We start from the raw sequence: 15293 nt of genomic DNA, 5'->3' as shown, positions 1-15293 counted from the left end.
TCTTTCAACCTACTTAAAATCTGTACAAAAAGTCTGACTAAAACTGCGTAACAACGTTTCGTTTCCTATTAAGTTTGTGGGGACAAAATGAGCCACATTTGCGTTTCTCTACAGTTGGCATCAAGCGAATTGGTTAGATTTAACAAAAGTTGACATGTGCGTTCTGTGAAATGTTTCTAAAACCGTGTGGTTGTTTCGTTGGATGGATTTCTTCACCATACGAATGCCTACTCCTATCGTTTGGGTGGGCTGGAGGAAATAAAGTGCAAATCTTAAGTAACAAATGGCCATAGAATTTGCGAAGCAGAAATAACTACCGATGTGGGTGGTCTGGTTTGCAAGTTCGCTATCGTAATGCTTCAATAATATTGTCTTCATATTACCATCTGTCTTGGTTTCACTTTGTTTCTTATTTTTAACAAATTTTGTTCCAGTAGTTCAATGGTCAGTACAGTTATACACAAGTGATTTTGGTTTCTTTTAATTTTATTGATATTTTTCACAATTCATGTTTCTTCATAGCTACTTAGATACAATGTAAAGATAGTGATTCAAATGTTGAACGATATCTAAAATTTGAAGATATTTCTATTAACTACAGAGGATACACGTGACTTGATTTTAATATAAACAGTCGTTTTGATTCAAGTTTCAATGATTGAAGGAAGATGGTGAATAGACGAATGAATTTACTTTCTAGGGAAGTTGCACTGATTTCACTACCAAGATTAAGAAAGGCTGCAAAAGTACGAATGAAAGTACCAAATTTGGGAACGTCTTCCATGATGTAACATCGGACACAAGGGAGCATAATAATTTCCAGTTTATTAAGGGCTGGAGATATCGGTATCTGATAGTCGACAATTTGCAGTGAATTGAAATTGTTGCCTTTGAGATGTTTTGATTGAAATTGTTTATTGTTTGTACGATTACCTAAACATACCCTTCGATTCAGAACCACCACGTGTTGCCAAATTGGTTGATAACATTGTTATTTTCTCATTTTTGAATATCCAAACTGCCAATCCCTTCATTGCAGCAAAAATAGGATCTAAATTCAGTCATGTTCGTATGGTATTGGCAGTTTTTTTTACTATTCTGCATCCGCATCAAAAGATTTAATCTGTACGTTTGCGATCATTACCAAACTCTATTCAACATTATTATGATTCCTTTCATTAGCGCACACATGGCTTCTGTTGCTGTCCAGCACTGATATATGCGCATGCTAAGCATGCTTGTAAAGCTTGATATTTTTATTACTGGATGTGTCTGACTCAAATTGGATAAGTAACTGTGCAAATATGACTCTCGAAATCCTCAACACTTCAACTCAGTTAAAACTTGGAACAAACTTGATTTTTTTCCTTTTTTATCGATTAATACTATGTCCATTTAGAATCCGGAATCATTTATTGTATTGCAGCGGCACGGAAAGTGACCGCTGCAAGAATTCTTTTACAGCGGTTTGTCTACTTAGCCGCCCACTTGCTGTGGTATAAATTTCACAAAGTTTCGTGCAGCGTGTCAAAAATTATTCCAGATGGAAGCCGAAAGGAGAGAAAAAAGTCTGCACACCCACGTTGATGATCCTGTCATCGACGATGGAACCTACGTCAAAATGGATTTCGGACAGCTTCCTAGCCAAAAATTCTACATGGTGAAGGCACGAGGAGTAGTTCCTGCGAAGTTTAAGTTTACTTTTTGGACAAGCTTGCAAAAAAAAACGGATGATTTTGGCAAGGGATATGCAACTGTGGGGCAAAGACCTAAGTGTTTGTGACGAATAAGACGATGGACTCGAAGCTGTACAAGGAGGAATGTCTCAGAAACCGCGGTCGACCTTCCATAAAGCCCATAAAGATCCCATGAAGTTTTGGCCAGATTTGGCGAGTTGCCACTACAGCCGGGAAGTCATCCAGTGGTACCGCGATAATAACGAAGATTTCATCGATAAAAACATAAATCCACGCAACTGCCCACAGCTCCGGCCCATCGAGACATTTTGGGCAGTAGTGAAGCGGAAGCTTAAGAAAAGTTTAAAAAGTGGAAAAACAGCTCGGGACGCGACTCAGATGACCAAAATGTGGAACAAATTTGCCAAGAAAGTTGACTCCGGAGGTGTGCAACTTTTGATGAGAGGAATAAAGAAGAAGGTGCGAATTTTCACTAGAAACAAGAAGAAATTGTTTGTATCAATTATTTTTCCTTAAAGTACAGTGAATTACCCTTGTTTTGATATATTAATCTTATTTGTACGTCAATCCGTTACCGAGATACAGATGATTTTATTATTCCGGATTCTAAATGGACATAGCTTTATGTAGGGGAGCTCCTTCAATTGAATTCGAGAACAAAGTATTGGTGCGCAAATTGTTTTATTTCTCATTTTTGTGATTTTTTTCAGCAGTGAGCACCCCGGTTAACAACAAAACACGACACAAGTCGAGCCTAAATTGCCTATTTTGCGTTATTGATTTAGGAGCATGTTAATTATAATGGAACAGATACCCTAGATAGAAATAACGATAGTTTACTGCTTCTACATCTGTAACACAAAAGAAAATAAGGATACTGACAGAATACTGTAAATTATAGGGAAAAGAAGAGTAACACAGCTTAGTCGCTTGTTGCTTTAATTGTTAGGGTAATGTTTCCGGGTGTGGGCAACCCCTAAACAACTTTTGACACTTGATGGATACGACAAATCTGAATAATGCTGAATAAACTTGTAACTCAACAGCACATATAATCAGAGCCAATACCGAAGCTTGCACACATAGGGGAACTGTTCCATTTTCCATCTCACTGAACATATATTCATCTCATCGCAAAACAGAAAAATACAGCACCAATCTTGTTCCTTCGTCAAATTCCTTTTCATTGCTTTGTTTTTGATGGGATGGAAATGGGAGCTATGAGATGAAGTGCCGAACCGTTCCCCTATAGGGTTTCTTGCTGCGAGCAATAAAAAAAGAAAAAAATCTTCATTTCACCATTGAAACCCATCCTTTTTTTTTCCGCAAAAGGCTTTAAGCTAAATAAACTTTTTTTTCATCAATTCATAGACTAAGTAACATTTCAAGTTTTATTCCACTCTTGGAATGGTTTTCAAGATCAAATTATAAGATCTAACAATAAAACTAATTATTACACGACAGCCTTCTGATGACCATTATAAGAGTAAGATATGACCGAATGGCCCTCTATAGATAATCACTATAAACCTGTTATAAAAGTATTCGGAAACCCTTTTTGAACCAACCAAGTAAATAAGGGAATTTGGCTGCGACAGCTGTCGAAAGTGTTGCTTTCAAAAAAGGGAGAAAAATTGCGGAGAAATAATAATAACAAAATGGATTGCTGATGAAAATAATGGTGTAGATGCAAGGGGTGTCTCACTGCTAACAATCGCAGCGAATTTCAATCGAAATAAATTCGATTCAAAGCGAATGGCATTCATAGCCACTGCTTGATCAATTTTGCAACACACCTTCTGTGACACTGAACTGTATTTTTGTCCAAGCAAGCGTGGTTTTTATAAGTTACCAATGACATCAATTTGTTTATTTTTCCACCAACAAGGAAATGGACATGATTTCTGATTTGATTTTCTTTTACTTATCTAATACCTAATATATTGTTTATTATTTCAGATTGTAAGCTACTCCCTTGCCGAGATGATTCACAAGGAAGCAGCGGAAAAAAAGTTTGGGAATTTTATTACGCTCAGCAATATTAACCAAAACAAAACTATGGTGTATCCCGTTGTCTACATATGTATTATTCTATTGACCTCGAACTTTGATTTGAATAATTACAGCACAATTTTCATCTTCGTATGCCTGTAAAAGATTTTATTGATATGCTGTGGTCCTATGAAGAAATACTTGGATGTTCATGTTCTTAACTCCTATTAGATACCCGAGGATATATTGTTCATTTCCGGGCTTCTGCACTTCCGACCATAACGTCTACGTCTGACGAAATGCGTAAGAAGTGGGATGTGAAAGCTGGCCTTCACAGTTTAAACTCCAGATTGAAATTTAGATTTATTGACTAAGCTCAAGAAATTGAATATATGTTTCGTTTATTGGAATTCGTCCGAAATATATGTACATACATATGCAACATCTACTTTGGTGAAGTGAGTCTTAAGTCTTAAGTGAGTACTTAATCTCTTCGGGTGAAGCTCACTGATATGAAACGCCGTCTAAAACAACCCAGGAAGAACTAGAGTCTTATTTTCGTTAAAATGGGACTATCACTCTCACTCAGGGCTGGCATGTTTTCTTGCTACATGAGCATGTTTTCTTGCTTGCTGTAATTAATAGACGTTCTCTGATAGCTGCCTATAAATAGTTTCCTTCCATAATACTTGTTTTCTATTACTGTCATCTTTCAATTTGACAGATGGTTCATACGTTACGTTGCTAAAATCAGCAATCAGCAATCGATTGATATCGAAATAAAGTCGCTTTGGTTACTTCGTTAATTTCTGCAGATAAATTCAATTTAATCTGGGTGAGACACCCCTTGTGTAGATGTATTAAATGTATTCAGATGTTTCTTTTTTCAATATATTTACATTAAAATAATTTGCGCGTTCGATTTTGTGGTGAAAGCTAGGTAAAAAATAAGCATGAATACCAGAAATAATGTAGTTCGGCGCGATGAAAATATCGTATAATTATGAATTTAAGCGATACATCTTCAAGTCAGATACTTCCCCTTTTTCAATATGGGCATCATGAATTCCGATCAGAAAAATGATGCTCTCGTCTAACACCGTTATGAACTCGTAGGATCGCAAATATTTTTATTGGGGTTATTCTTTTGACCACATTACGACAAAAAATGTTGGCTTTGATCGTGCTTTGAAAATATGACTTATTACGCTCTTCACCACAACCGTAGTGCTGCTCATTACATCAATTGGCATTTGACGTTTGAAGCTTTTCAAGAGGATTTATGAGAGGTTTATTGATCGTAATAAGAGCGCCAATAAAACTGAGCGACTAGCCAGGCGATTGCTTCCATAAATCCGCTATATATAAGAATTAAATAAATCCAAGAAGCATGGAAATTGTTACTTGTGCTTCGATACCTAGCCACATGATGGGGCTGTCATCTTAGGAATATCTGACGTGACACTGCACTTTTTTTGTTCAGCCGCTGTTTTGGGAAACAGCAGAGACGATGGTGACAACAGCATGAAATATTATATACATAAAAATGAATTTCTGTCTGTCTGAACCTTATAGACTCCGAAACTACTGAACCGATCGGTGTGAAAATTTGTATGCAGAGGTTTTTGGGGCCTGGGAAGGTTATCAAGATGGTTTGAGACTCCTCCCCCTTTAGAAAGGGGGGCTCCCATACAAATGTGACATCGATTTCTTCATAGCTCGAGAATTATTCAGAGAATAAATCAATTTTAGGCGAAACAAAGTTCGTCGGGTCTGCTAGTATCATTAATAAAGATCGAGAATAGTAGAGGGCCCAGATTACTACCTTGAGGTACTCCCGATTTGTTTGCGAAAACTTCTAATTCTGACGTGCCAATTTTCACACGCACCGAACGATTCTGCAAATATGACCAAAACCAATAGGCAGCCGCTGATGAGATGCCGAGTAACATCAGCTTAACGAACGTTACGAATGTTTCCAGTGTGAAGGAAACTCACATTGCAGTGCCGAAAGTTGGAACATTCTCGCAAGTGGGCGGCAGAGATTTACAGCACGTTTCAAAACTGATGATGGAATCCCATCTGGCCCGATTGCGAAGGAGAGCTTCAGTTTGCGCATTGCGGTCATCACCATACCATGTCTTCAGTAATGCGGGGAATGTCAAAATGCAGCACATCACGTGGCGTCCCGTCAATAATAACACTTGCACCGGCGAGGCAGTGAAATCGTGAAACACTTGCTTGAGTTGTCGGGTGAACAGATTACATTTCTCTTTTTCGGTAGTATGTAAGATTCGCGAAAGGCTGTCCAACATCACCAGTTCTGAGCGTGAGAGAACCAAGCGGCTGAACATACAACGACTGTCGGGCGAGGGCGAGCAACTCGCTCATAAGCTCGACGAAATATTCGAAGGATACCACACTTGAGAAAATTTAAACGCATTGTGGCAACAAGTCCACAAGGCGGTCAATTCAACAACCACAGAGGTATTTGATACCACACAAGGAAACCAACGGAAAGGCTGGATTCACCAGTAAGCAGAGCGTCGAAATTTAGTTTTGCTTTGTGCGGAAAGCAAAACAATAAGCTGGTCACCGAAACATTGTTCTGCATTGTGTTAGTCAAAAAGTGAAAATTTAGTTCGCAACCAGTTGTGTAGTGCGGTCTATTATTTAAAAAAAAATATTAGCGTTCGTTCGATTGTTTTTGTTTTAAATCAAACTACACGCTATACACGGCAGACCGTTTACCAAAACCATCTTTGCATATGTGCCATCAAATATAACTCTCTTGCAATCTAAAAAGCGCAAGAGGTGGAGCCTACGGAAACATCCTTCAACAACGTGCAGTAGCAAGAGCTCACATGACTTGATTTTTGGCGCGCCGCCGATTAAAATTTGCCACGCTGCTGATCTTCAATATTCCACGCCGATTCGCATTTGAAGAAGTCAGCAGAGTTTTGCGTGGAAATTTCGAAGATTCAGTGCAACTTTTATAGAGTTCCCCGAATGATATCCCCACATCACGTTAAAAAATTAGAGAATATTCCTTTTAACTTGCCTACAGGTTCTTGTTGAAATTTCGAAAAGCTCTTCGTAAAGGCTAAGAAGAACTGTGGATAGAAATTCTGAAGGATTTCCCGTTGAAATCTAAAAAAAAACCTCGTTGAAATAGAATTTTTGTACTAAGTAAGGTCGTTTGACAGAAAGCCATTAGGTCGAAGACCACAAGTCGAGAAATTGTTTGGCCGAATATGTTATTTGATCGAACAAACCAGTCAGTCGAGGATGGGCCGAGCCTAAAGTAAATTGTCCAAAAATGTTATTTAGTCTACAGTTCCATACGGACAGAAATGTCGTTCGGCCAAACAGTTCATTTGAGAATGCAGTTCGACCGAATGTCTTATTCGGTTGTATGTAACATCCGGCCATATGACATTTACGGTCAAACAATTTCCGACCTGAAAAAGTTGTCGACAAATGTTCATTTTTTCCTAATGGAATTCGGCTAGACCTTGAGTTAACGCGAATATTTTAGAAGAACTTAGAGATTTTCTGGAGAAGTTCCTCAAATTTTTCCGGCAGAATTCAAATGATTCTCGCGTTTATGTCTTGAAAATATCCCAAAAAATGCAGATAAAATCTTCAAGAAAGAAACGTAATAAAAAGATAACCACGCCAATTCACGCCGCCACCGACTAAATTGGCTTTCGGTGTGACGACCCGATGATTTTAGGACCGATGCACATCTCTAACCGCAGAAAAGAATGGAAGCTATCGTTACCACGGTACCTCCCCAAGTTCCAAGCGAAGTAACATCATCCCTCCTCCTGAAAGCTGGATATTACGTTTTGACCATATCTACCGGAGCGACCAGTAGGATGCGACCGAAACCCACCTGACACCCGAGGTAAGTGCAACAATTCCGAATTTCAGGCTGGGGAGGCTTAAGTATATCGAAGCCGTTGGATTGGAAGCTACCACCTCCGTCGGCGTCATCACGTTCATCGTGGCTTATTGCCCCTATGCAAGCCAAAATCGGCCATGGGACATCGGATGATAAGAGGAGGGCATCGCCAAGCTAACCCGGTCAGTGATGAACTTAATTTTAAAATCAAAAAATAACTTAACTAAAGATTGAAAAAAAAAGCTGACCCGGCGAGAGAGGCAGTTCATCAATGCAAGTGACCTCAACGTGAAACAACAAGCTTGAAGTAAGTCTCGCTCCAATCAAAATTGCGTGAGCTGGTAATCGACGAACGGGAGGACTATTACGCCATCCTGAGCCCTGATTGGCACGATCCGGAAATCACGATATGCTTGACATCTTCATCACCAACATGGACGACCACATTTCCCAGCCCACCAGGAGCTCAGTTCGGACCATTATTCTACCCGGTGGCGGCTGAAGTTGAGAATTCAATCAGTCGGTGCCAGCTATCCCAGCGAAACTATCACCTGGGGTCGGTTCCTAAGGTGCGTGGACGACCTAAAGACGTCAACGAACAGCTTCATGCCATCCAAGATGCGCTTTCCCAAAATGTGGGTGGCTCGTCAGGTAAACAGCATTCCAGACATTGATACACTCACCTAAGCTTTGATCCGTCCGTGAAATGACACTCGCAGGCAGTTCTAGCGTAGTGGGCTACCTACGCTTAAGAGTCGTTGCAATAGCATGACAAAAATTATCCAGAACAGAATGATGGACCTCAGAATAATGATTTCTCGAATAAGAATCGCGCTCTCCCAGACTACAAAGGCGTTCTGGGCATTGACCAAAATCTTAAAATTCAATTCTTGAACCGTTTTATATTTGCTCCCATTAGATTACAATGGTTCTACGAATCGCTTGAATACTACTGCAGATAAAGCTGCTTAAATAGATCATCATTCCATCAGCTCGCACAATCTTGGACAGAACATTATCAGTCCCCAAGAAGCATTCGAAAGAAATCTAACTCTCAACGACTTCTCAAAGGAGCTGACGAATTAAAGGCCTAAATCAAGTCATCGAAAAACATAAAAACCCCAAACTTCGACAGCAAACAAACGTTCAATCTGACCTAAAGGAATTCGGCAAGATGACCTTCGTTTAACGAGCCATTCGGCCAAGTAGCATTTGAACAAATGGCTTTTTGCCGAATGACTTTCGGCCAAACGACGGGATAGGCCAATTCTCCGGAGGCCACAAAGTCGTTTGGCCGAATATGTCATTTGTCAGAACAAAGCTTTAAACCAAAACCCATCCGGCCAAAATGTCATTTAGTTGAAAGGGACAAACGACAGAAAATGTTGTACGGCTGAATTGATCATTTGACCGAAAAAGTTGTTAAACCAAATAGGTCATTTGACCGAAAATCTGGCCGGAAATTTAGCCATAAACTTTTGTTCATGTTCAAAAAATTACTTTATTGAAGCATAGAAAAAAACTTTGGCAAAAAAGGAGGTTGTTGAAGTTTTTTTTTGCAAAATCATAAAGCAGGATCGGTTCAAAGATTGAACGAAAAAAGGGCCACTTCCCCAAGGGAACCAGGCCTTGGAAGTACTCGGAGAGTGGCCAATTCAATCGAAAATCACCAAAATGTACTCCACTATACTTGTTTTGCAAAATCATGAAGATTGACATGCCGCAAGATGGATTTCGAAGCCGATCTGCAAGTAATCATTTCTTCCGTGAGGGAGATAACCTCAATACTCCCCGGAATACATTCGAAACCATGGCCATTCAACAAAAACTTATCTCGGCTTCCACAAGATTGCTTAAAAATCCGTTAGAAACCGGCTATGCTGCATAATTTTAAATTTTGATAAGAAAATTATTTTGAGCTTTTTAGTGGAATGTCATAAGACGAGTTTGTACAATCCCAATCCCAAGCCGAGTCAAGTACGAGACACTGAAGACGACCTTACTGTTGAGGTCGAAATACGTATCTGTCAAGGTACAATCAAGAGGTGGAATAAAATGGGATTGTACAAACGCGTCTTATGACAAATTGAATTTGGAGTTTTGTCAGAAGATAGGGGTTGGGGACAAAAGATATTTTAGTTACTAGATAAAGATTGTCGCTGTCGTCGCTGTCCGGAACATCTTTTGCTAGCGAGGATAGGGGAGCTAAATGTCAAAGAAGGAAAATCCATACGATTTGACAGTATGGTACCCAACATGTTCCGGACAGCAGAACAAAGGGAACCGAAGCGACAATTTTTATCTAGTAACTAAAATGTCTTTTCTGGGGACGTACGTGTTTGTGGTGTTCTTAAATTGAACTTTTCGTAATATAAGTCAGAACGGTACTCCCCGTGATTGAATACGGCATGACGGTCTGGGAAAGCTGCGCTAAAACCCAGCACATCAAGCTTTAAAGGACAAATTCCTGCGGATGATATTACGAAAGTAGGCATGCTGTCGAACACAGAAAAAAATGATTAAATTTCAACGACATGTAAACAGAACAAGCTGTAATAACACAGCACTTGAATTTGTTATTCGATTGAAATTTCCATCGAAGTCGATGCACATATTTAGAGCATTGAAAACGATATAAAATTACACAGCTCATTGCTCATTTTTCAATCGATATAAAGATACATAAAAATACATTTATTTTTCCATCAACAAAACTTTATTTTTACACGGTCGTGTAAATTTCAACCCATATACTTCAAAACATTAAAACAACATGGAGGCAGAACTCGTCATCTCGTCAACTCGTCGTCTATTAATTGTGAGATAAGTAAAATAGTACCTGTATTGTGTGCCGAAACCGTTTATTAGTGAACAAGTTTTACCTAGCGCAGCAACTACGGGGATGGTAAGATTAATTTTGATCAATATTATTTAATGTCTCAAAAATCATCGATTTTTATTTTGCAGCTAATTTGTTTGGCCCGGCGCGGCTCTCGATTTCTGCTTAAGAAAACTCCGCGAATGTCTACCAATCAGACATTTATGCATATGCAACAGTTTACCGGATCACTCGATACCATATTGAACGGATAGATATATTGAATAGATTTTTTTCATATTTATCTTTTGTATTGTTTGAAAAAAAAAAATGATGAACCGAAATTTTATTTAATTCAAAGTTTGATTAAATTCGGGAAATAGGGAATCAATGCTTGTCGTCTATTGATTTTTACATTCATTTAATTTTACACGTTTGTGTCATACAGAACGTGTGAAATTCAACGATCTTAATTAAATTTTAAAGTGATGTAAATTTAACAGCTAACTTAATTTTAGATGAATTCCGATGCTCCAAATATGTGCATCAAAATAAACGTAAATTTACACAGAAATTCTAAGTGTGAAGAGCAGATCATCGTTTCGGTTCAGCTTGGGCGAAACTGTGACAGGACTTGCAAAAATGAAAAAAATGTAATATCATCTGCTGCCAGTTAACTGCTGTTACAAACTGTCAAATGTAGTCACTCAGTGGCGCCGGGAGTGGGTGGAACAGGTAGGACATGTCCTACGCATGAATTTTCCTGGGTGGGAAAGTTAAAGCATTGTCCTACCCATGATTCTGGTAAGAACATATGAAGTAATTGGATGGCAAGAATTTGTGTGTTAGCAGAAGATGATTTTAAAGTTAATCAGAGTCCAAACAATAATCATAATTAATTAAATATTTTAGACGTTTTGATTAAGCACAATTGAATGGATTATTCAAAGCCCACGGAAAAAGTCTTCTTCAAACCTCAAAAGGTCTATTGAAATCTGAGGAACCAGAAACATACCGAAGACCGCTCTTAAAGGGTTCTGAGCTCCGAAAACAGATTCTTCGAGACGAGCCAGCCTCGGGCTGAAAGTCTTGGTAATCTATATCAGCGGTTCTCAACCTACATGTACCCCTGGGGGTACCTTCGCTGGCCTCAGGGGGTGCCTCGGACAAGTATGAGTAGTGGCGACTGTAGGCATTTCCACATCTCGATAATGAAGGGACCATCGATATAAGGAGAGGAAGGAAAATTGAAAGAGTTACTAGATCGATAAAAGCTCGTTGCAATGAAAAACGATAACAAAACAAATGTCATCTCTTGTTTTTGTTGTGTTTGTTATTGTCCAAAACTGGTCTAGTAGTCTAGAAATTCGAATATATCGACATAGGAAGTGAGAATCCTGAACAAAATATGACCAGAAGATATCGAGATAAAGAAGTTAGCGAGCTGTAGAAAGCCCAAATGTATGTAGATTGAAGGGACCGATAAAACCATCGACATAGGGAGAGACATCGAGAAATAGAACATCGTGATGTAGAGAGTCGACTGTATTACAATTCCAATCAAACATATTGATAAAGTTTGATAATTGTGATTTTTTTTTATTTCAAGTCTTGTACATAATATGCATGACGATTAGTAAATCAAAGCCTATTGAATCCTGCCCTCCAAAACAAGCACAGTGTATAAAGGGCGATAAAAAGATCAAAAGGACAAAACGTCGAATGAACAAATTAAAAAAAAACTTCAATGCAATCAATCTATTCGCTTCTGAGCTAAAATCTAGAGTCTGATGGTACGAAAGTCTCCATTTGAGAGGCATGGATGTTTTTTTTCTAAAAGTTCAGTTGCTTCGTTGCAAGAGAATTAGAAGAATCGTTCTACGCTTCTCGGAAGCCTCCTTTCAAGAGACTGGGAAGCCCCCTTCAAGAGGCTCCGGAGCCTTTTTCAAGAGGCTTGGAGACTACTTTCAAGAGGTTCAGTAGCTTAGAAACGTACTTTCAAGATACTTAGAAGCCTTTAAAGAGGCTCGAAATCCGCTTTCAAGAGACTCTGAAGCCCCCCTTCAAGAGGCTCGGAAGCCTTTACTCAAGAGGTTCAGAAGCCTCCTATTAAGAGGCTCTGAAGTCCCCTTTTCAGGGCTCGAAAGCCGGCTTCAAAAAGGCTCGGAGGCCTCCCTTTAACAGGCTTGGAAGCCTCCCTTTAAGAGGCTTGGAATCCTTCCTTCAAGAGGCTCGGAAGCCTCCATTCAAGAGGCTCGGAAGCTTATCTTGAAGAGGCTAGGAATTCTTTTTCCAGAACTGTTTCCCAAATTGGCATTTCCTATTTGTCCTACCCACGACTCGGAACGTGGATGCGCCTCTGTAGTCACTAGTCAGTATTCCACATGATTTTTATTTTACGAAGACTTTTCACTTCAATAGTGTTTCAAATCAGTCGGGTAGCTTATTTTTTAACAGTTATGAACATGTGTTTTGTTCCCGATATAAAAAAATTCATAAAAAACTACCATCAGCGTCGTATCGTAGAGTCATTAAGTTTTCTTCTCCTTTCTGGCATTACATCCCGCCTCACAGCTTAGTGTTCTCTAAGCACTTCCACAGTAATTTACTGCAAGGTTTCAAAGCTATGTTATCATTTCTGCATTTGTATACCATGAGGCTAACACGATGATACTTTTAGCCACCTTCAGCATTGTCTTGCTTGTAGCCGCGCATCTTACTGCATGGCTAAGGAAGGCCCCGTGGAGGTAGAGTTATTAATTATTCGTTAATTCTAAAGTTTTCCAAACATCCTTTGGGGGCATAAGTATGAAGTTAAGTGAATTGAAAAAATATAACAAATATGATATGTTTGGCAAACGAAGCAAACTGGGAGATTAAAGAAATTGGGATTAAAACGAATTTGATTATTTGGAATTAATAATAAAGTCATGAAATTTCAAAAATAAAGCTATTTTGACAAATAAGGCATTTTTTTAAATATGACGGAATGGATACATGTAGATCAAAGATTGGCCAGACTCATAATCCACATTATTTCCGTTGGTTTTCAAGTTTCACATCAAGTTTAACTGATTTGATAGGTCATAGCTCCCAAGGTCACGTGCACAGAACTCTTCAAATCGTATTTCCTCCAGAAAGTGCTTCACAATCATGCATCATCATTCCTAATCTTATCGTGTAAATAACAAACATACTTTCGAATCCTAACTCTTCCTCCTACCTAACACGGCCATGTTATGGTCAACTGCAGTTCTCTTCTCGCAATACTTGCAACCGAAACCCCCGGGTCGTTCCCCCAAGGGTTTCTTGTGATGATTATGTTCGGTTCACTCCTGATATAATGCTTTCCGCTTATAACGCTATACAACTAGATGTGCTCGGTATATGGTGGTTGGTGAAGGTGGTGTTTTCGGTTCACCCAGAACTCAGTCTCAGCGTTCCGGCTTTTCCCTCTTAAGTAACGAATGCGGGGAGGTGGGTTTGTGTGGTAGGATCAGGAATTTTCGGAGTGCTCGGGTGGGAAACGCTACACCTTACCAACTAAAGGTACAACTAAAATCAGCACATGGTTTCGTTGATGGGCAGATCCGTATCCTCATCCGTACTGCTTTTGATATTCGAGGATAGTTTGGCGATCTCGTCCTGCACGATGTTGGTGCTGATGCACGGGATCGGTTCCCTCAGCGGTCCGGTGTTGGTATCTTCTGTGCTGGTGGAACTACTTTCCTTGAGGAGGGCCATTATTGACTTAGTGCCGAGCACACTAAGATTGTCGGCGAACCGCTTCGATGGGGGTGGCTTACCAACTATGCTGGTGCCAGCAATGATTGGAGGTATTGCAGGAGCTAACCGTTCCAGCCCTTCCGGGGTTGAACCGGAAACCTTACTCCCGCTTGCGGATGGCTTTTCTACGCTGAATTGCTTTTTGAGGAAACCTGGTCGTGAGTCTGAAGGATGCGCCAACGAAGCGCTGCCAAGGGAACATGTTCGCTTGGTGAAACCTGACCGGTCTTCCGGGGCAAGATTCGCTCCGGAGAGCAATTCTATCACGGTGGAGTTGAGGCTCGTTTCGCCGTCCATCGAGAGATCGTTGGCGATTGAGGAATTATCGATGTTGAATGAACTGTTGGTTTCGTTTGAGCTTTGCTTGATGAATTTGTATGGCTGCATGGAGTACTCGGTGTCGGTACTGGAGTTCTTCTGCAAGCTTTCGCATGATTTTTTGTACAATCGATGAGATGCGTCAAAAGATGATGGGTTCAGATATGTAGACTGCAGATACTGAGAATTGCGTGGCGAGTTCTGACTGGATAAGGACACTGGGGAATTTTTGGACTCTCGAAGTGAGTTCCGATTGGAAGCAGATTGCCGCTCGTTTTTGACTGTATAGTCATCCGCCGGCGTTGTACTGTCCGCTAACGAGACAATGTTGGACTTTGACGGAGTAACCGGTAGTTCAATGGCAGTTTCCCGACGCAACATTTTCCGCGGACCATACTCTTCCGGTCCATCGTCAAACATGTCGTCACTTTCATCCACTGAGCACCGCGTTTGTAACAGCTTCTCTAGCATCATGTAATCACTGTCTTCGCATTCTTTCAAATGTTTCTTCTCTATCAGTGCTGCAAATTCAGGGTTAGTCAGTTCGCTTACATTCTTCTGGCGTTCATCTAAACCAATTTTAACATAATGTTAATAATTTAGAATAATTTTCAATTATCAATCACTCACCCATCAATGAGGATGTCGGGGATGTGATCATATGACACACACTTTCCAGCTCATCCGTAATGGAGGTATATTCATTATGGATTTGCAGGAGAAGACCTCTACCTCTAGTAACTGGTCGTTGTACCGCTAAAATAATAAAATTTTC

At 39.8% G+C, this 15293-nt stretch overlaps 1 protein-coding gene across 4 annotated transcripts in view; it reads right to left on the bottom strand.

Moving 5' to 3' along the window:
* Positions 1–13367: 13367 nt before the first annotated feature.
* The window catches only part of LOC134211256 (transient receptor potential cation channel trpm), a 371958-nt gene continuing 370032 nt past the window's right edge, over positions 13368–15293 (bottom strand). For all 4 annotated transcript variants that reach the window (XM_062687969.1, XM_062687968.1, XM_062687966.1 and 1 more), the window contains 2 exons: positions 15149–15274; positions 13368–15087 (listed from right to left, as the gene is read on the bottom strand). In XM_062687969.1, coding sequence (XP_062543953.1) covers positions 13976–15087; positions 15149–15274 — 1238 coding nt within the window. In that variant the 3' untranslated portion in view covers positions 13368–13975. The remainder of the gene's footprint in view (positions 15088–15148; positions 15275–15293) is intronic.

Source organism: Armigeres subalbatus, chromosome 2 (assembly GCF_024139115.2).
Source record: "Armigeres subalbatus isolate Guangzhou_Male chromosome 2, GZ_Asu_2, whole genome shotgun sequence".
Taxonomy (NCBI): domain Eukaryota; kingdom Metazoa; phylum Arthropoda; class Insecta; order Diptera; family Culicidae; genus Armigeres; species Armigeres subalbatus.
The sequence above is the reverse complement of the archived record's forward strand: the minus strand, read 5'-3'. Positions and strand labels throughout refer to the sequence as shown.